Source organism: Mytilus trossulus, chromosome 11, assembly GCF_036588685.1.
Source record: "Mytilus trossulus isolate FHL-02 chromosome 11, PNRI_Mtr1.1.1.hap1, whole genome shotgun sequence".
In the NCBI taxonomy this organism is placed as follows: Eukaryota; Metazoa; Mollusca; class Bivalvia; order Mytilida; family Mytilidae; genus Mytilus; species Mytilus trossulus.
Window position 1 is genome coordinate 1,224,296 of NC_086383.1, and position 23,375 is coordinate 1,247,670.

At 31.6% G+C, this 23,375-nt stretch overlaps 1 protein-coding gene across 5 annotated transcripts in view; it reads left to right on the forward strand.

Annotated features, from left to right (window-relative positions):
* LOC134690618 (solute carrier organic anion transporter family member 5A1-like) overlaps window positions 1-23,375 on the forward strand; it is a 40,964-nt gene that overhangs the window by 11,724 nt on the left and 5,865 nt on the right. For 4 of the 5 annotated variants that reach the window (XM_063550587.1, XM_063550590.1, XM_063550589.1 and 1 more), the window contains exons 4-9: window positions 538-702; window positions 15,489-15,533; window positions 15,610-15,645; window positions 17,804-17,930; window positions 21,743-21,938; window positions 23,026-23,210. In XM_063550587.1, the coding sequence (XP_063406657.1) occupies window positions 538-702; window positions 15,489-15,533; window positions 15,610-15,645; window positions 17,804-17,930; window positions 21,743-21,938; window positions 23,026-23,210 (754 nt within the window). Of the gene's footprint in view, window positions 1-537; window positions 703-15,488; window positions 15,570-15,609; window positions 15,646-17,803; window positions 17,931-21,742; window positions 21,939-23,025; window positions 23,211-23,375 lie in introns of all 5 variants that reach the window. The other variant, XM_063550588.1, reaches the window with a different exon arrangement.

A 23,375-nucleotide genomic window follows, 5' to 3' on the forward strand; every position in this document is an offset into this window, starting at 1 on the left:
CATGTGTTACATCATTCAATGAAATGAAAAAATGCCACTAATATCATGTTGCATGAACAAGTTATCTTTTTGCATACAAAAATGGAAAGGCCTTGATCCCTTGGTTTAATTCACAGTGGCCTTTTTATTTTCTGAGTAGTTTGAAATTTTCCATATAGACAGTTTTGGATGTAACAAAAATTTCATGACAGTAAATTCTGACCCATATATAAATGATTACAATGTTCAGTGGCAAAAACATACATATATATATATAATCATGACAAAAAAATGATGAGATGGGTTTCACAAAAATAAAAACACTAATTTGAAATTAGATAGCTTCATTTGTATGCATGTATCATTTGTCTATACATAAATAGTTGATTTAATGTCATATTTTTCCGTTTTTCAAATATTACAAAAATAAATGCACACTCAAATTTGAATTTACAGCAGTTCATCATGTTCATAAAGAATTCTACAGAAAATTTACTAATATTTTTTACGTGTTTGTTTACTGCTGAACATTCACAATTTTTTTTTTATTTTTTTCAGACATTCCTCGTTCTATGTTGAACTTATTGAAGAATAAGATTTACGTGTTGACCAGTCTTGGTATTTGCTGTGAGATCGCCATAGTCAGTGGATTTGTCGTCTTCCTTCCAAAATATTTAGAGACACAGTTTGGTACATCTAAATCGATGGCCAATCTTTTCACAGGTAAGTCAAAGGTCAACTTAATATTACTGTAAATTCAGAAATTATTGCGTGCATTTATTATTGCGATTTTGTCACTTTAAACTTAAATGCACTTTTAATTTTTTCGATTTTGGGAAAAGTCCTGTTTAATTCATATAAAATATTTCAAAATCCGAGTTTAAATTATTGCGTGTACAACATGTACAACACTCACATTTTTCGCAATAATAAAAACCTCACAATAGTTTCTGAATTTACTGTATTTCCTAGCTGTTGAGTGTTTATGTTAGAACAGGGAATAGAATTTATTGAAGTCTAGGAAAAGGACATATATATGTCAGCTTAATTTTCCAAACGGGTTAAAATAAGAGGTATACAGCTGTTTGAATTATGAAACACCAGTTTATAAGCACAGTTATAGAATGTGGAAGAATTATACTCTTCTTCTTTTTCACCATGGCTGATTTAATTCAGAACAGAAATAAAATTGGCCGATACTGTACATGTACATATTTATCAGCATTCAAACCAAAGGCAGGGGCCGATCCAGCCAATTTAAAAAAAAAAAGGGGGGGGGGGGGGGGGGGGGTCCAACTATACGTCCCCATTCAAATGCATTGATTGTGCAAAAAAAAAAGGAGGGTTCCTGAACTTCCATTGCTTTGTATTGTTTTGCAAACCAAACACCTGTTAAATCCTACGTAAACCTCAATGGCAATGATGATTTGATCTATTTATGAAAACAACTAGGTTTGGGTGCACTGCAAATTGTTTTTTTATACGACCGCAAAATTTGAAAAAAATTTCGTCGTATATTGCTATCATGTTGGCGTCGTCGTCTGCATTGTCGTCGTCTTCATCCGAATACTTTTAGTTTTCGCACTCTAACTTTAGTAAAAGTGAATAGAAATCTATGAAATTTTAACACAAGGTTTATGACCACAAAAGGAAGGTTGGTATTGATTTTGGGAGTTTTGGTCCCAACATTTTAGGAATTAGGGGCCAAAAAGGGTCCAAATAAGCATTTTCTTGGTTTTCGCACTATAAATTTAGTTTAAGTTGATAGAAATCTATGAAATTTTGACACAATGTTTATGACCACAAAAGGAAGGTTGGTATTGATTTTGGGAGTTTTGGTTTCAACAGTTTAGGAATTAGGGGCCAAAAAGGGCCCAAATAAGCATTATTCTTGGTTTTCGCACAATAATGTTAGTTTAAGTAAATAGAAATCAATGAAATTTAAACACAATGTTTATGACCACAAAAGGAAGGTTGGTATTGATTTTGGGAGTTTAGGTCCCAACAGTTTAGGTATTAGGGGCCAAAAAGGGACCCAAATAAGCATTTTTCTTGGTTTTTGCACCATAACGTTAGTATAAGTAAAAAGAAATCTATGAAATTTAAACACAAGGTTTGTGACCATAAAAGGAAGGTTGGTATTGATTTTGGGAGTTTTGGTCCCAACAGTTTAGGAATAAGGGGCCCAAAGGGTCCAAAATTAAACTTTGTTTGATTTCATCAAAATTGAATAATTGGGGTTCTTTGATATGCCGAATCTAACTGTGTATGTAGATTCTTAACTTTTGGTCATGTTTTCAAATTGGTCTACATTAAGGTCCAAAGGGTCCAAAATTAAACTTAGTTTGAATTTGACAAAAAATGAATCGGTTGGGTTCTTTGATATGTTGAATCTAAAAATGTACTTAAATTCTTGATTATTGGATCAGTTTTCAAGTTGGTCCAAATCTGGGTCCAAAATTAAACTTTATTTGATTTCATCAAAAATTGAATAAATGGGGTTCTTTGATATGCCAAATCTAACTGTGTATGTAGATTCTTCATTTTTGGTCCTGTTTTCATATTGGTCTACATTAAAGTCCAAAGGGTTCAAAATTAAACTTAGTTTGATTTTAACAAAAATTGAAATCTTGGGGTTCTTTGATATGCTGAATCCAAACATGTACTTAGATTTTTGATTATGGGCCCAGTTTTCAAGTTGGTCCAAATCAGGATCTAAAATTATTATATTAAGTATTGTGCAATAGCAAGTCTTTTCAATTGCACAGTATTGCGCAATGGCAAGAAATATCTAATTGCACAATATTGTGAAATAGCAAATTTTTTTTTTAATTAGAGTTATCTTTCCTTGTCCAGAATAGTAAGCAAGAAATATCTAATTGCACAATATTGTGCAATAGCAAGAATTTTTTTTAATTGGAGTTATCTTTCTTTGTCCAGAATCAACTTAAATCTTTGTTATATATGTACATAATAATGTAGGACTCAAATCTATGGCGGGTTCCAAATCTATGGCAGATTCCTGATCTATGGCAAATGTGACGTTACAAACGCCAAACAACTCAAATCTATGGCAGGTTTTTGTTTTCTCCAAATCTATGGCAGATATTTTTCATAACGTCACAAATAAATAACGCCATTTTGCATCGTCGCAGCCGATTTATACGATGTCAGATCCCATTTTTATTTTTCATATATTTTTTTTATATACATGTAAAAACCCGCCTTTCTTGTTTGATAAGGGATTTACTAGTTGGTTTATGAACGGACTAAACCGGTACCATGTTAAGATTTAAAAAGTTCTATTTTTTACCAGGCGCATCATTTTAACAAAAATTATAAAAGTAAACCAATATAAGTCAAGGTACAATGTACGGCCTTCAACACGGAGCCTTGGCTCACAGCGAACAACGACATATAAAGGCCCATAAAAATTACTAGTGTAAATCCATTCAAACGGGAAAACCAACGGTCTAATCTATATCAAAACTAGAAATGAGAAGTCCACTTGTTTAAGACAAGTCATTGATCGTATATGTACTGCCTTGTTTTACGTTTGCACAAAATCTGCCATAGATTTGGAAACAACACAAATCCGCCATAGATTAGGAAATAACAAAACTCGCCAAAGATTAAGGTTTAAAAAATCTGCCATAGATTTGGGATGGCATGACGTCACATTTGCCATAGATTAGGAATCTGCCATAGATTTGGAACCAACCATAGATTTGAGTCCTACATATTTAATATACAATGTATATTCACTTTTTACTACCAACTGATAAATTAAAATAATCTTTACCATTCAGTGATGACAAGCAGTTTTTTTACATCTTAATATTTTATGATGTATTTAAATGAGTAGTTATTGTTGCAAACTCCATTAGAAATTTTAATTGAGATTAGTTTTGGAATTAGGGAAAGGGGGATGTGATTAAAAAAAATGGGTTCAATTTTTCTCATTTGAAATTTCATAAATAAATAGAAAATTTCTTCAAACATTTTTTTGAGAGGATTAATATTCAACAGCATAGTGAATTGCTCTAAGAGAAAACAAAAAATTTAAGTTCATAAGAACACATTCATTCTGTGTCAGAAACCTATGCTGTGTCAACTATTTAATCACAATCCAAATTTGGAGCTGAATCCAGCTTGAATGTTGTGTCCATACTTGCCCCAACCGTTCAGGGTTCAACCTCTGCGGTCTTATAAAGCTACGCCCTGCGGAGCATCTGGTTGACAAAGTCAGTTGATTTCTTGCTGAAAAGCAATAAAACATATTTATTTTGTTTAACATGTTTAAATTACCTAAGTTCTGGAATAATCAGAATTCAAGGAATTACAAGTTTTTAATCAGTTTGGATATTACTTGTTTTCATGTGGGAATGTTTGATTTCATTTTCAATCAAAACAATATATTTACTTTATAAAATATTAATGAATTGAAAATACTGTTTAATGAATTTTATATTCAAATCTGCCCGAAAGCAAAGTTAGATATATGTACAGTGAAACCTGGCTAAACCGAAAACCTGTATTAACCAAACATGTGCTTAATCACCGTCATATCAAATTGTATGCGTTGTGAACCTGATAAAGCCGAACATTGGCCAAAACCGAAAAAAATCCTGTAGAGGTTCGGTTTAAACAGGTTTCACTGTTCATTTAATTTTGTCTCCAATTTTTATGTACACTGGAGTGGTTTACTGTCCTGTTTAATGTCAGATTTTGTAAACATCATCAGGAAATTTCTCTTCCATCATATGAGAGGGTTTAGATGGTATAGTCATTGAAGTCGTCCATTTTAGTATTCTTGAATATAACAGGATATTTTCTCTATACTTTGTACTTTTGCCCAAATTTATTCTGTATTCTCTGTATTTTTGCCCAAATTTATTCTCTATAACTAGTATTTATATTATAGCAGGTGCTGCACCCCATTATTCTCTATTTTTAAATTGTTTCGCTTGTTTTTTCAGTATTCCTTGTTTTTATTCTTCACTTTAACTCATTCTCTTCTCTTTAAAAGATTGGCAAAAGATGTCAGTGCGTGAGAGGGACATTCTTACTCATATAAATTGAAAATGTACTGACAACACCATGGCTAAAAAAGAAAAAGGCAGACAGACAAACAATAGTACAAGAGACACAACATAGAAAACTAAATACTTAGCAACATCTTAACCCCATCCACACCCTCATATATATGAAGTTTCCATACAATTTAATTATAATCCCTTGTCTGAATATATTGATGGAATTTAGTGTAATATAGACCCTTGGAGAGATGAGTATTATATTTGTCAATACGACAATAGATGATTATGGTTACTCTGAATGGGAATTGTCATTGAATTATATATATTGTCTTTACAAGTGGTGAAAAGGAAATTTGAAATCGTGTCCACGGAACTTGTAGATTAGAAGTCCATCAATGTTGTTAATAACATAGAACCCCTTCCAGGAAAATGCTGCTTAGATTAATTATGTAATTATGATTCTACCCACAATAATATATAATTCTAGAAAACTACATTGTACTGTCCATTCATTGAAATATGTCATTGATAAAACTCTCTTAAAAGTATGGTTTGCTCTGAACATGCTGAATGGGAATTGTCATTGAATTAAATATATTGTCTTTACAAGTGGTGAAATAGAAATTTGAAATTATGTCCATGGACTTGTAGAAATAGAAGTCCATCATATTGTCTTTACAAGTGACGAAATGTAAATTTGAAATCGTGAAGTCCATCATTAGTATGTTACAATATCCTTTAATAATGTAGAACACCCTCCTGGAAAATGCTGCTTAGTTTCATTATAATATAATTAATATATAAGTGCTAGAAAATTGCTATCCCCTCATGTTCATAAAAATATTTCATTTTTAGATATTGATTATTGTCATATTGTAACAATGATATAAAGTATGTTCCCTATTGGAATTTTGAAAACAAGGATTAAATATTTCAGTGATAAAACTCTCTTGAAAATATTAAAAGGAAAATAACCTTCAGTATTTGTATGTTCTTGTCGTCCTGCATCATGTGCATCATGTGCATGTGGTGAAAGTTACAATGGCAAGACTTGGAGATCCTAATTCAGATGTTGCCGTCCATTGTCTGGGTCATCACTGATGTCTAGTTGTGGCTGAACTTTTTGAGACATCTTATTTTCTATTTTTAATTTATTTTTTCTACTATTTTTCCTAAAATATTGTGTATATTTTTTGTTCTTTATTTTGCACATTTTACCCATTATTCTCTATTCTGTAAAACTTATCAAGATCCTCATATTAAAATGCATGCACAAATTTCTTAATTTATATGTACAATATCTGTTTATCATGCATTTGTTTGAAAAATCTGCATAAGCCATACATAGTGAATACATCAAACAAAGTGAAACATCTGCCGATTCACTCCGTTTACCATAATTTGTCACCGATATATTGAGCAACAGTTTATATTGACCTTAGACGACGAGGTAATTCAATTTCCGTTTAAGTAAACGTATGGAATCAAACATCTTACCGACTATATTATATTGTTATGTGAATTATACGGAAAACATTTCCATTACGGCTCCACATTATTGACTTTTTTCCCAATACTTTGACATTCTTAATACTTGGTTTTATGACTATGAGTGTTTTGCTATATATTTTCATGGTTGTTTATTACTATTAGCTCTAAGGAATAGCATTGGATCCTTATTGTACACTTTGGAGTTTTTGTCAGTACTTACATGACTTAAAATGATGTTAGTTATATATTCCAGGGGCTAATTAAGAACTTTTTTTAAATGTTTAAGAAAAGACCTAGTACATTTTTATTTACATCGAGACAAATCTGTAAGTTTTGCTGATTTGATCTTGCTACTTTGTATTAGCTACTTTCTCTATTCTTCGTCAATTTATCCCCTTCTGCATGCACCCATTGTATAAAAAAAATTTAATCAACGTGTGGTACATTTGATCTCAGTACTTCATTGGTTAAAATCCAATTATGAATTTTCTTGCTTTCCTCTGAAATTCCTATTGTGACTGCATGAAAAAAGGCGACCATGCCTGATGACGTCACATAGAAAGAACACATCTTTTTGCAGATCATTTGAAAAGAAGGAATAAGTTTGCCTGCATAATGTTGGAAAATTGTTAGGGAAACAGTTTCCACCACCAAACCTCGTGTAATACGATAATTATCCACTCTCGACAGTTAAATTTTAAATATTTAAAACGCTCGGGCAAGTCTCGTGTTTTAAATTTGAAAATTTAACTGTCTCGAGTGGATAAATATCGTAATACACTCGATGCAGTGGTAGAATCTATATTTCTACATCTAATAGATAAACGAGAAAGTTAGTTAAGTCTATATTTTACCAATCTATCAGTAATTCTGTTATTTGACCAGTTTGATTTTATATAAAAATGATTTCATGAGTGCAAAAATTTTGTCTGACTCGTTTAATGGTGTCATGTAGTCGTCTGCGTTGTCGTCGTCATTTGAAGACACATTTTGTTTCCCGACAATTACTTTAGATTTAGCTAATGGATATCTATAAATTTTTACCAGAAGGTTTAATATCACTAAAGGAAGGTTTGGATTGTTTTTGGGGGTTATGGTCCCAATAGTTTAGGATTTAGGGGCCAAAAAGGGGGGCCAAAATAAGCATTTTTGTAGTTTTCAAACCATTAATAAACTTGTGTTTTAAAAGTGTATGAATCTCTTCTGAAATTATACCACAAGTTTCCATATCATGAAGGGATGGTTAGTATTGACTTTGGGGGGTTATCACTCAATATTTTCCAGAATTAGGGGTAAATTAGGTTTATTGTGCTTTGGACATTTGTTGGAGGAATAAAAAGAAAGTTTCAATTCAGTACATGTCCTTATATTATTAAGCATGTTAAGTAATTTGAATTGACTCATGGTTATCTGAAGAGCTTACCATTTTGTTAGAAGCTTGTCCATTAGACCAAGGATAATGCAAATTGCTTGCCATTTGTTTGATAGTGACCTTTATCCATTTCTATTTTCTGTAAACTGTTTGACTTACAGTCACATTATTGTTCACAGTTTCATTTATTTCCTATTTTGTCAATTAGTTTATGTACACATTATTGATTATTGCCAAGTAAAAGAGCACATATTTTCACAGCTATAAACCTCAAGTGTAAGGACACATTATAATTATGTTAATTGATGATATCTTAGAAAATGTCTTTACTACATCTTTTATGGCTCCAAAATGTGTGTTTTACTTGATATTAATTGGAGTTAGATCTTTTATGGAACTATTTCTTCTAAACTGATGTTGAATTGTTTCTTCTGCCAATTTTGAGTTGAATTTGATATTTTTATTTATGTTGAAAATAAAAAATTTAAGGAAGGAAAAATTAAAAGAAAAAATGGTCCAATTAAGGATATGAGTCTACTTGAACTTTGAGAATTGGTGTTCAATGATTAATGTAAATATGTTGTAAGGGACGACATCAAAAGTTCAATAAGACAGTAAAAAGGGACAACACAGAATCTCAAAATTGACCAACCAAATGTATTTTGTTCAGGTCAAATAGACTTTCAAATATATCTGACCAAATTTCTGACAGAATAATCTCTTAATTACCAATAATAGTATTTTAAGTCAGTTGTCTTATATGGATTGGATAGCAGCTATTCTGATCAATGTCTGACACATTTTTTGGTGAACTTAGATGCCTGGCTGAACATCTTGATTTTGATGTCATGCTTCAAAAGTGTACTTTACCAATGTCTGACAGCGATAAATATTAAAACTACCAATATGACCAATAACTATATCTAATTTTGACCAAATATGTGTAACAAAATTTTGAGGAATTTAGTGTCTGTCAGTCTGTGCCAAACTGTTTTAGTATTTGTCTGACCGAAAAAGAAATTTTCAACAAAAAAACAGAAATTTCTTTTTGACCAAATGAATTTTTGTCTGACATTTTGTCATTCAGATAGAGTTTGTGATATGCTAGACTCTGTTCATCTTATATTGTTGTAAGATTAAAAGTCAAAGTCTCTTTATTTATTGTTGAAGACCTCTCACCACAGTGTGCCAAGTTGAAGAAGAACTAATTAAAAAATAACAAATGGAATTTAAGATAAGCTAATAAAATGAAAAAGGTATGATAACTGTTTTACTGGACAAGAGAAGGATGAGCTCATTGAGCTGACCACAAATGTTTTCACTAAATTAATTTGACCTTTAAAGCAAGTTTTACTGTATACAATATATATAATTCTCTCCTTGACAATACTTCTAGAATTTATAAACTGACCAAAACTCTGACACCATTTAGCAATGTCTGTACGGTACAGACTGTACCCGAAGGTTGAGACAGTGGGTAGGTAGGTAGGCATTTTCTTTTTTTTTTCAAAAAAAGAAATTGAAGTATCAGATGTTTATTAGTCTTCATGCCTATTTGATTAAAAATAACTTCTTCAAATTAGGACAATAAAAGAATTTGAGTAGGCAGCTTTTTTCTGGGTAGGTAGCTTTTGGGCAAACAAACCTATTATTTATTATGGCCCTATACAGTTAGAACAATTTATTAATATCATGCACCTCAGCATATATTCTTTATATCTCCATTATTCTCTCTATATTGCTGCCATAATAGAAGTGACCTTTATATAATTCTGTCCTTGACCTTACTATATTATGTATGTAATCATGAACTGACCATGGCCAAGACGCCCTTACATCATTTAACAATGTCTGTGCAATAATTTCCAAGTAAGAACAATTAAGGAATATCATGCACCTCAGCATATTCTCTATCATATATGTATCTCCATAATCTCTCCTTGTCCTTGACCATACTTAAGTATTCATAAACTGACCAAGACACCCTGACACCATTAAACAATATCTGTCTATAATTCTACAGTAAGAACAATTTATGAATATCATGCACTGCAGCATATTCTCTCCCTATCTGTCATATTTAAGGATTCCTTGTGCCAATCAAAGAAGCATTAGCTTGTATATTGACAATTAAATGGACATAAACCATTAAGTTATTAGTATGTACAGATCAGGATCGCAGGCTGTCAGTTACTACATCATGGGATTCTTCACAATACATTAGATATTGTCTGATTATTCTCATTGCATTAGTTCTGTCTTAAGTAAAAGTACTTGTTAGAATTAATGAATACAGTGGTTCTATCAGAGTTCACCAAGTTATTGAGGAAAGTTTGGAGCAATGAATACAGTGGTTCTATCAGAGGTCACCGAGTTATTGAGGAAAGTTTGGAGCAATGAATACAGTGGTTCTATCAGATATAAAAAAAGAAGATGTGGTATGATTGCCAATGAGACAACTGTCCACAAGAGAATAAAATGACACAGAAATTAACAACTATAGGTCACTGTATGGCCTTCAACAATGAGCCAAGCCCATACAGCACATTCAGCTATAAAATGTCAATATAACCAAAGTTTTGAGTAATAAATACAGTGGTTCTATCAGAGGTCAATATAACCAAAGTTTTGAATAATAAATACAGTGGTTCTATCAGAGGTCAATATAACCAAAGTTTTGAGTAATAAATACAGTGGTTCTATCAGAGGTAGCCTAGTAATGGAGGAAAGTTTTGAGTAATAAATACAGTGGTTCTATCAGAGGTAGCCTAGTAATGGAGGAAAAGTTGGAGAATCAATGTTTACAGTTTATGAATTGTTTTCTCCTTAAACTTTATGTTACAGATTTATTGTTTAAGGAGAAAAAAAGTTCGTTATTAATTTGACCTTTTAAAGCTGACTATGTGTTTTGCGCATAGTTGAAGGTCATACAGTAGTGACCTATAGTTGTTAATTTCTGTGTCATTTGGTATCTGGTGGATAATTGTCTCATTGGTTCAGGGGGGTTGGAGGGGTCCTGATCCTGAAATTCAGGCCTTAAAAACATGGAATCCTGAGGTCCAGAATTTGACGACATCCCAAAATTCGAAGAAAAAAAACCTGACATGGAATCCTGAGGTTCCGAATTTGAAGACATTCCAAAATTTCTAAAAGAGAATTGCCAGATACTGATAGGAGTAATCCCAAGCTTAATAATATCTGATCCCGATGTCCCAAAAAAAGGACCCCCCCCCTCCTATATTGACAGATGTTCTGTAAAGTTTGATATTTTGTTGGGAAACCGGTGAAAGATCATACACAATGTTCTATGTGTAACAGATATTTATTTATTATACATGTATATGATATGAAACAAAGAAGTGATTTGTAAATTGCTTGTCCATTTTGATATTTTTAATGTGTACCAAAATGTTGCATATATTAGATCTAATGCCTAAATTGTATACTGTAAATTCAGAAATTAATGTGAGGTTTTTATTATTGCGAAAAAATGTGACTGAGTTGTAAACTTGCATTTTGAAATATTTAATATAAATTTAACAGGATTTTTCTCAAAATCTTAAAAATAAGAATCGCATTTAAGTCTAAAATGACAACATCGCAATAATAAATGCACGCAATAATTTCTGAATTTACAGTAACTATTTGTCTTCTTTATAATTTTGTTTGTTTACATCATTTGTGTCCTTGGAAATTATAACACAAAGTCTCACCATCAATTAATTCAAGTAAAGACACTTGAAGTAATCAAGACACCCTATTATCTTTTTTTTCTTAGAAAGAAAACATGCTTTGCACGTTTTTTGTTGATTATAAATTCCAAAGAATTATCTGTTCAACATACACAATGCATGATGCTGCTTATTTGTGCTTTTGTAATTTTAGCTAATTAATTTGATCTTGAAATTGAAGTTTTCAATTGCAAATCTCTCTAATTGGAACTATACATTTTATGTTTTTCAAAGAACTCTTAGAAGATTCACAAATGTTTGCATGATGAAAAACAGTAGTGAATGACCTTTTAAAAAATACAATAGGACTTGTTAAAATCTTACCATGAGGTAATTAGGTACAAGAGAAAGTTGAGGTGTTTTGTTTTGGTCCAGCTTATCAAATATGTAATCATGGAATGTTATTTGTGAAATGCCATTTATGAAATATATACAATTTGTACAATTTGGAAATTAGTATGGCGTTCATTATCACTGAACTTATATATATTTGTTTAGGGGCCAGCTGAAGAACGCCTGCGGGTGTGGGAATTTCTCGCTACATTGAAGACCTGTTGGTGACCTTCTGCTATTGTTTTTTCTATGGTCGGGTTGTTGCCTCTTTGACACATTCCCCATTTCCATTCTCAATATTATAGTAATCATAACATGAGGAGAGTCAATGATTTTGTCACAGAACTGTGTCAAAACAAGTTGACATTTATGAAGGACAATATCAGCATTTTAAAACAAAATTTTGTTAATGCTTTGTTGAGGATTATATAATTTTTAATGTTTATATTAATGAGTACAGAGTTATTTTATAACAAACTTTACTAACCATGAGGGTCTTGCACTTTTGGTAATGAATTAAATTAAAATTGACTTTCATCATGGCTAGAGACTCAGAGTACAAGTGCACTTTTAAATATGTAAAAATTGAAACAAAAAGTTTATAATACAATTGTATCTTTTTATATTGAAGTATATTCTACAATTCCCTTATTCAACGTGGAAAACGGAGATCATTTGAAAGACTATTAATTTTAGATCTAAGTTATGCCCCAATGTTTTTCTAATCTCCCACCATAACTTCAAAGTGTTATTTCTTTGTGTTCTGTACAGTAGTACTATTATGATCGAGATAGCAATATTGTATTTGATGGTTTCCAAAAAACAATTGGCAATTTGTTTGTTGCAAATTGAATTAAATGGCAATGTGTTAGCTGATAATTTCCAATTCAAATGCATCTGAAAGAAAACACCAATAAATTAAGTATTTAAATCGGTCACCAATATCATTGCTTGAATTCACAATTTGAGACCATCATTTGTGGTGTAAGTGTCTTGATTATAAGTTGTCACATTTTCAAATTGATTTTAACTTGATTTTAACTTGCATTGTTGCATTACACCAAACAAAAAGGTACTTTAACCTATAATGGTTTACTTTTTATACGACCGCAAATTTTGAAAAAATTGTCGTCGTATATTGCTATCACGTTGGCGTCGTCGTCGTCCTTGTCGTCCTTGTCGTCATCCGAATACTTTTAGTTTTCGCACTCTAACTTTAGTAAAAGTGAATAGAAATCTATGAAATTTTAACACAAGGTTTATGACCATAAAAGGAAGGCTGGTATTGATTTTGGGAGTTTTGGTGCCAACATTTTAGGAATTAGGGGCCAAAAATGGCCCAAATAAGCATTTTCTTGGTTTTCGCACTATAACTTTAGTTTAAGTTAATAGAAATCTATGAAATTTTGACACAAGGTTTATGACCACAAAAGAAAGGTTGGGATTGATTTTGGGAGTTTTGGTTTCAACAGTTTAGGAATTAGGGGCCAAAAAAGGGCCCAAATAAGCATTATTCTTGGTTTTCGCACAATAACTTTAGTTAAAGTGAATAGAAATCAATGAAATTTAAACACAATGTTTATGACCACAAAAGGAAGGTTGGTATTGATTTTGGGAGTTTCGGTCCCAACAGTTTAGGAATTAGGGGCCAAAAAGGGACCCAAATAAGCATTTTTCTTGGTTTTCGCACCATAGCGTTAGTATAAGTAAATAGAAATCTATGAAATTTAAACATAAGGTTTATGACTATAAAAGGAAGGTTGGTATTGATTTTGGGAGTTTTGGTCCCAACAGTTAAGGAAAAAGGGGCCCAAAGGGTCCAAAATTAAACTTTGTTTGATTTCATCAAAATTGAATAATTGGGGTTCTTTAATATGCCGAATCTAACTGTGTATGTAGATTCTTAATTTTTGGTCCCGTTTTTCAAATTGGTCTACATTAAGGTCCAAAGGGTCCAAAATTAAACTTAGTTTGATTTTAACAAAAATTGAAACCTTGGGGTTCTTTGATATGCTGAATCTAAAAATGTACTTAGATTTTTTATTATTGGCCCAGTTTTCAAGTTGGCCCAAATCGAGGTCCAAAATTAAACATTGTTTGATTTCATCAAAAATTGAATAATTGGGGTTCTTTGATATGCCAAATCTAACTGTGTATGTAGATTCTTAATTTTTGGCCCAGTTTTAAAATTGGTCTAAATTAAAGTGCAAAGGGTCCAAAATTATACTAAGTTTGATTTTAACAAAAATTAAATTCTTGGGCCTCTTTTGATATGCTGAATCTAAACATGTACTTAGATTTTTGATTATGGGCCCAGTTTTCAAGTAGGTCCAAATCAGGATCTAAAATTATTATATTAAGTATTGTGCAATAGCAAGTCTTTTCAATTGCACAGTATTGTGCAATGGCAAGAAATATCTAATTTCACAATATTGTGAAATAGCAATTTTTTTTTTAATTAAGAGTTATCTTTCTTTGTCCAGTATAGTAAGCATGAAATATCTGCAAGATTTTTTTTTAATTGGAGTTATCTTTCTTTGTCCAGAATCAACTTAAATCTTTGTTATATACAATATACAATGTATATTCACTTTTTACTACCAACTGATAAATTTAAATAATCTTTACCATTCAGTGATAACAAGCAGTTTTTTTACATCTTAATATTTTATGATGTATTTAAATGAGTAGTTATTGTTGCAAACTCCATTAGAATATTTTAATTGAAATTAGTTTTGGAATAAGGGAAAGGGGGATGTGAATAAAAAATTGGGTTCAATTTTTCTCATTTGAAATTTCATAAATAAAAAGAAAATTTCTTCAAACATTTTTTTGAGAGGATTAATATTCAACAGCATAGTGAATTGCTCTAAGAGAAAACAAAAATTTTAAGTTCATTTGAATACATTCATTCTGTGTCAGAAACCTATGCTGTGTCAACTATTTAATCACAATCCAAATGTAGAGCGGAATCCAGCTTGAATGTTGTGTCCATACTTGCCCCAACTGTTCAGGGTTCAACCTCTGCGGTCGTATAAAGCTACGCCCTGCGGAGCATCTGGTTAAATTTGAATGGAGAGTTGTCTCATTGTCACTCACACCACATCTTCCTATATCTATGTGTATAAATATAACCACATGCTGAAAAAAATATTTCGCATTGAGTCTACGGTAGAAACATATTGTGACTTTAACCAAAAATGGTTAAAAAAACCACTTGAAGGTTTGGAATAAAATTAGGGTAGGTATGAGTAGGGAAAAGCTTTTCATGCTGTTAGGCCAAACAAAGTTGAGAAAAGCTTCTCATGCTGTAAGGCCAAACAAAGATGTATGTGAGTTAACTTTGTTTTGCCTTACAGCATGAGAAGCTTTTCCCTTTCCTCATGTAAAAATTTGCAATGGAAAAAACTATGAGAATAAAATAGAAATGGCAATTTAATTTCTTATTGTATTATTTGTGCATTGTCGTCTCTTTATGTAATTTCCATGCATTAATTGATTTAGAATAATTATTTAATGTTGCGACGTGTTTTGTATTTTCAGGTGGTATAGGTATACCTGGTGCTGTAGTTGGTATTCTTGTCGGAGGTTTTATATTAAAAAGATTCCAGCTACATCCTAAAGGTACGTCACAATATTATAATATAACAATTACTTGTCGGAGGTTTTATATTGAAAAGATTCCAGCTACATCCTAAAGGTACGTCACAATATTATAATATAACAATTACTTGTCGGAGGTTTTATATTAAAAAGATTCCAGCTACATCCTAAAGGTACATCACAATATTATAATATAACAATAATATATTATAAGTGTGTTGTAGTATTATAACATTGTAAAATGGTTTACTTTCATGGAGTGTTTTTATTTTAGAATTCCTAAGGCTAAACCTAATCTTTGATTCTTATCTTCCTTTGAAGTCAAATTAAGCATAGGATTTTTTTTTATGATTTTATCTTAATTGAGAAGAAATTAGTGAAAACAAACTCCTTTTTCAAATTTTTCCACTAAACAGTAAAGTCATGTAAGTATGCTGATTACAGACAAACATTTAGGATATTAAAGTTAACCTCAACTGTTTGTTTTGTAGATAAATAAAATCAGAGCAAGATAATCATGATAGTATCGTTGTTTTAACCAAAGTTAATGAACAGTGTACTGTGACTTCAATCCAATATTTATTCAGTGTCTCTGCAAATAATTGTGTAATAAGTGATTTAGAAAGGTTGACATACTTTCAACCTATACAAATTATTTCTGACATAGTTTCCAAAAGGTTAAGCTTACTTTAAAGGGACAAAATATGTGACATGCCAGTTATTTTGAATTCTTAATACTTTTATGCCCTAGCTGTCGTGGGAGGGGTAATTAAGAGTAACGTTATCCCAAAATCGGTTTCTGTTCACTACTTTAATTTGCCTCTATCAAATGTTATGAAACTTGGACACAATGCTTATGACCAAAACAAACATAAAAAAAACACGGATCAAGTTCAACTTAAGGGGGAGGGGGGACAACTTTTACTGTTCTAAAGTTATGCCCCTTTATATCGTTATATATATAAAAGAAGGGACATCATCTGTGTTGGAAGAAAAAAGCTGATCTATATGACACATAACAAACAAAAATTTCAGTATTTGATCTATTAATCTTACTTAAACTAAATCATTCTTTCTATTAAAGTGATACTTTGCCTCAACCAAATTTTCTGAAACTTAACAATGCTGATTACTGAAAGAAAAAAATCCAGATTAAGTTCCAATTTGGGGATGGGGGCATCACTTTCACTGTTCTCAAGTTATGCCCCTTTTTAGTGTTACATTTGTAAATATATGCAAAAGAGGGGCATCATTTGTGTCAGAAGAAAAAAAAGACATATTATTATCTATGACGCATAACAAAAAGAATCTTCGGTATCTGATCTATTGATCTTACTTAAGCCACATCATTGTTTCTAAGTGATACTTAAATTCCATCTTGTCTGGACATTAGTGTGATAACTAAAGACATGACAGACAAACATTGAAACAAAGGATATGTTAACCTCACTTGTTTGGTTAGTCGATAAATTGATATCAGAACAAGATAACATTGATAACATAGTTGTTTAGATTAGGGTCAATCAGAAGTAGGTTTACCACAGTATAGTACTGGGAATTAGAATGGAATACTTACTGTAGATTCAGTGATTATTTCATACTGTCAATATTATTGATAAGTTAACAAACAAATTCTACTTCAAAATTTATAAAGTATGAGTTATGTAAGTGCAAAACTTGTCTAACAAGACAACTACATGTAACTAGATATAGGAAGATGTGGTGTGAGTGCCTATGAGACAACTCTCCATCCAAATAACAATTTTAAAAAAGTAAACCATTAAAGGTCAAGGTACCGCCTTCAACACAGAGCCTTGGTTCACACAGAACAGCAAGCTATAGAGGGTCCCAAACTAACTGCCCACAAAACACCGCACAACACTTACCAGTAAACCCTACTATAAAAACCCATAAAGTGGGTATAATTGGGGTCTAAGCGTGACACGGCGTGACATTTTTTGGTAAGCATGCCACTGGAAAGTCAAATTATTGTGTCGTGAAAACAGGAAATGAGGTCTAGCAGGACCTGGGTAATGACAAAAAAAATGAAAATTGCTTACGTTCAAAGTATAAGCGGGATACGGGAATCTGACAAGACAGTAAGTGGGATCGGAACCCCCCAATGAGACCCCCCATAAAGAAATAACAGTTTATAAAACAATACACAAAAAGTAAGGATGAGAATTAGTAAATATCATGTTTCCTGAAAAAAAGTTTATTATAGTACTATGTTGTTTTTGATTGTGTATTTTCAGGTGCTATAAAGTTGGCCTTGGTGCTAGATGCTCTGGCTTTGTCAGGTTTTGTTTTATTTATGGTGCTCGGTTGTGAAAATGTCAAGATGGCAGGGGCTACATTTCCATATCATGCTTATGTTAACAGGTAAATACTTTAAATGTTTGAATCAATTTGCTGTTTAACACTTAGAAATTTGATTGGAATTATGTTAATTCAAATGTTTTATGCAGTCAGAGGTTATATTTGATATATTAAATCAGTGTTCTCCCAAGGGCCTTTTAGCATCATGGCAATATGATGCTATATTTCTCACTCTTGAATGTGATGCTATCTGATTTGGTTTGTGGATGTGATGCTATCATTTTTCAGAAACATAATGGTATTTCAAATGTCCCTGTTTACCAGGATGCTATAAAAAATATCTGGGGAGAACACTGCACAAGAATAACATAGTGTATGAAAATTAGATAAGAAAATCGGAAGAAGATTTGTTCAATGAACTACTGTAAATTCATAAATTATTGCGTGCATTTATTATTGCGATTTTGTCATTTTAGACTTAAATGCGATTTTAATTTTTACGATTTTGAGAAAAATCTGGTTAAACTCATATAAAATATTTCAAAATGCGAATTTAAATTATTGCGTTTACAACTCAGTCGCATTTTTCGCAATAATAAAAACCTCGCATTAATTTCTGAATTTACAGTATTTTGATTCTCCTATGGCTGTGGCCTGTTAACTTTTATCCACAAGAATAAATATTTCTATTATCAGTTTGACCTCAGTGATATAAATAAGAGATAGGAAAAATGTGTTCATTTGGTTTTACTCTACTGCAAATTAATAGGAAATTACAACATTCCTGTAGACTATTCATAAGGTCAATAATGACTTCGGAAGGTCACAACAGACTTCTTAACCTCTGTGGCAAAAGAGATATGTAATTTCTTCTAAACATTTATGTTTTTCACCTAAAACTATTTTTTTTTTAAATTTAATTCAATTCTGAATAATTATTATGGCTAAAAAGTTAAAAAGCTAACATGAATGTGATGTTTGACACACTAGAAGCAGGCTCAGACCTTTGACTTGAACAATGTTTGGTGAAATTTTCTAAAATTCCAAGAACAAAAAGGTTCAAGGAATGATTTCTCTTTTAGCTTTATAGATTAGTCATTGTGTAATTATTATGACACATACATCTTATACACAATTATACAGGACGTAAGCCTTGTATAAAACCAATACATTCATTTAGAATTTCATGTTCAGTTATAACCTCTGATGTAACTGACGAAGTTCTACGTCTCAAAATTAATTAAATATCTATTCCTTATAGCAAAAATATGAAATGAGTTTTACACTTCACGAAATTAATGGACGCAAATTTTGAATTAAGATCAAATTTAATCTACTTTAAAAATCAATAAGTGATTATAGTGCATACTTTGAGTCATAAGATTGTGCAATGTTCTGATAAGTGCATTTCATAATGTCATCTTTACAATATATTTTGCAATTTCTATTTCCATAAAAAATGAATCTCTTGATAGGTTTTTAGTGCATGTAGTGGGATTATGCCATTTGTTGATTTAAAAAAACACAAAGTATATTAAAAAAATAAATTGTAATTGATACATTGTTGAGTTGAATTGTGATTAAGGCTTAGGAATTTGTGATTAGATTTTTGAGGAAGGGGTTAACAAAATTTGTATATGATTTTTTGATTCATAGAAAATTGATCTTTGTATTAAAGATAAATATTAATTATTGACCAATGCTCAAAAAAAAATTAAACATTTTCACACGATGTGCAATTCAGATATGCATAGTAAGATCTTTTAGTGTATTACAGAAATGCTTAAAAATAACTTGGATTATTTTTATAAATACCAAACATGTTCATCAATAAGAAACTCGTCAGTGACACTCAAAATTATAAAAAGGCCAAATAAAGGATGAAGTTAAAAAGCATTAATGGCCAAATATTTCAAAAGGTTGTGCCAAATACTGATTAGGTTATAAAAGTGGGATTGAAATCATTGAATATTAAATATTTTAATGAAAGATAAATGTTTTTTGTTTTTAGGCTCACCTGGTCTAAAAGGCCAAGTGAGCTTTTCTCATCACTTGGCGTCCGTCGTCTGTCGTTTTCCGTCGTCGTTAACTTTTACAAAAATCTTCTCCTCTGAAACTACTGGGCCAAATTAAACCAAACTTGGCCACAATCATCATTGATGTATCTAGTTTAAAATTTGTGTTTTTTTACCCGGCCAACCAACCAAGATGGCCGCCATGGCTAAAAATAGAACATAGGGGTAAAATGCAGTTTTTGGCTTGTAACTCAAAAACCAAAGCATTTAGAGCAAATCTGAGTTGGGTAAAATTGTTTATCAGGTCAAGATCTATCTGCCCTGAAATTTTAAGATGAATCAGACAACCCATTGTTGGATTGCTGCCCCTAAATTGGTAATTTTAAGGAAATGTTACTGTTTTTGGTTATTATCTTGAATATTATTATAGATGGAGATAAACTGTAAACAGCAATAATGTTCAGCAAAGTAAGATTTACAAATAAGTCAACACGACCAAAATGGTCAGTTGACCCCTTTAGGAGTTATTGCCCTTTATAGTCACTTTTTAACCATTTTTCGTAAATCTCCATGATCTTTTACAAATCTTCTCCTCTGAAACTACTGGGCCAAATTAAACCAAACTTGGCCACAATCATCATTGATGTATCTAGTTTAAAATTTGTGTTTTTTTACCCGGCCAACCAACCAAGATGGCCACCATGGCTAAAAATAGAACATAGGGGTAAAATGCAGTTTTTGGCTTATAACTCAAAAACCAAAGCATTTAGAGCAAATCTGACAAGTTGTAAGATTGTTTATCAGGCCAAGATCATCTGCCCAGAAATTTTAAGATGAATGGGACAACCTGTTGTTGGGTTGCTGCCCCTGAATGGGTAATTTTAAGGAAATTTTGCTGTTTTTGGATATTATCTGGAATATTATTATGGATAGAAATAAACTGTAAACAGCAAAAATGTTCAGCAAAATAAGATTTACAAATAAGTCAACAGGACCAAAATGGTCAGTTGACCCCTTTAGGAGTTATTGCCCTTTATAGTCAATTTTTAACCATTTTTCGTAAATCTCCATGATCTTTTACAAAAATCTTCTCCTCTGAAACTACGGGGCCAAATTTTACCAAACACAGCCAGAATCATTATTAGGATATCTAGTTTAAAAATTGTGTTTTGTGACCGGGCAAACCAATTAAGATGGCTGCTACGGCTAAAAATAGAACATAGGGGTCAAATGCAGTTTTTGGCTTATAACTCAAAAACCAAAGCATTTAGAGCAAATCTGACGTGAGGTTTAATTGTTAATCAGGTCAAGATCTATCTGCCCAGAAATTTTTTAGATGAATCGGACAACCACTTGTTAGGTTGCTGCCCTTGAATTGGTAATTTTAAGGAAATTTTGCTGTTTTTGGTTAATATCTTGAATATTATTATAGATAGAGATAAACTGTAAACAGCAATATTGTTCAGCTGAGTAAGATTTACAATTAAGTCAATATGACCAAAATGGTCAATATGACCAAAATGGTCAATTGACCTCCTAAGGAGTTATTGCCCTTTATAGTCAATTTTTAACAATTTTCTTATAATTTGTAAATTTTCACTATAATTTTCCACTGAAACTAACTGGACGTAGTACAGATACAGATAATTGTAAGCAGCAAGAATGTTTAGTAAAGTAAGATCTACAAACACATCACTATCACCAAAACACAATTTTGTCATGAATCCATCTGTGTCCTTTGTTTAATATTCACATAGACCAAGGTGAGCGACACAGGCTCTTTAGAGCCTCTAGTTTTTCAGTACTGATTTTAATGATTATGTTTTAATCAAAGATACATATATTTTTATTTTTTTTCAGTACTGATTTTGATGATTATGGTTTTGACTTGGATAATGCAGAAGCTAACTTGACATCTACATGTAACATGAACTGTGATTGTTCCCAGAGAGAATCACAACCTATCTGTGGTATTAATGGGATCACATACTTCTCTCCATGTCACGCTGGATGTACACGGTTCTATAGTTACATTACACCAGAGGAGAAACTCATGGTACAGCTCTTCATACGAACATTTCTACATTTTAGAAATTTAATTAGTCTCGCTGTCTTAGTAAAAAAAAAAATTTACTATTTTAATCTTTCAATACAAAAAAACTGCAAGAGTGCAAGGCCAGAAATGTAATTGCTTGAATATTATGGACCATGTTGATAGAAACAAACTAATGTTTTACCCCACCACATTCATTATAAGCCTGCCCCAAGTCAGGAGCCTGTAGTTAACACTGTAGAAAAACTCATAGTAGGGCTCTTCATGAAAATATTTCTACATTGGTACCATTAATGTTTTTTATTGGTAATTCGTATATTTTTCCTTTGATCATGTTGATCTTACTGCCTAATATTTTCGAGTATCAACATTCTGGCTGTATCACTGAAAATATTAGGCAATACATTGTGTGATGTCATAATTACCAATAAAGTATTTTCGTGGACATTTAATGTTGTGGTTTTGCCAAAGTCTGCACACATTGACCTTATGCAAAATTTGTAATTTGTTGAACATTGAAATTCGTAGTTCACCTGCACCCACCAGATCCTAGAATTTTTTTATCATAAAATTTAAATGAATCCACAGTAATTGCTGTGTTATGGACCATGTCGATAGATAAGAAGCCAGCTTATGTGTGCACTGGACCATATCAATATAAGATATATATTCCACAACAACGACAATTGCAACAAATGTGTTACAATATTTCTCCACTTGAGACAATTACATTATAATATTTAAAGCATGAGGCATGCCAAGATTTTTAAATAACTAAAATTTAACTTTTGAGGGTGGAGAAATTTCGTAATACATGAGTTATAGTGGTGAAATCTGTTTCTCTAATGATTTTTATACTTCCTTTTCAAAGATTTGAAGAAAATTAAGTTCCTGGTTATGTGACATTACAATAGGAAAATTGCGAATAAATGAAGAAAAGTTAACCTCACTTTAAAATTTCAACCAATAATTTGCTGAAAACAAATTTTTCACTGGTGAGGAGAAATAAAGTTTAGAAAAAAAGGAACCTAATGTAGATTTAAGAAAAATGACAAATTATTGGATTTATTACATGTTTCCTTTTTTTCAGAATTTCAGTGGCTGTACATGTATCATGGATAATCCTGTATCACCAGAGGTCATTGTGTCACCCGTAGCAACCAATGGTCCATGTAAATCAACATGTCATAATCTTTATCCATTCCTCTTTCTACTTGTGGTTGTGACCTTCACTGTGGCTGGTACACAGATGCCTTTATTAATGGTGACCTTGAGGTAAGAGTTATCTACTCTTATATCAATTATTGTAGATTGCCAGTGTTCCAGTGTCTGGATCGTCCACCAATAAAATTTGTCCAACTTTGATATAGTCAAATAGCTGAAAGTAATGTTAAGCACCAACATAGATACTGTCAAACCTATTGTATATAAGAATAAAAA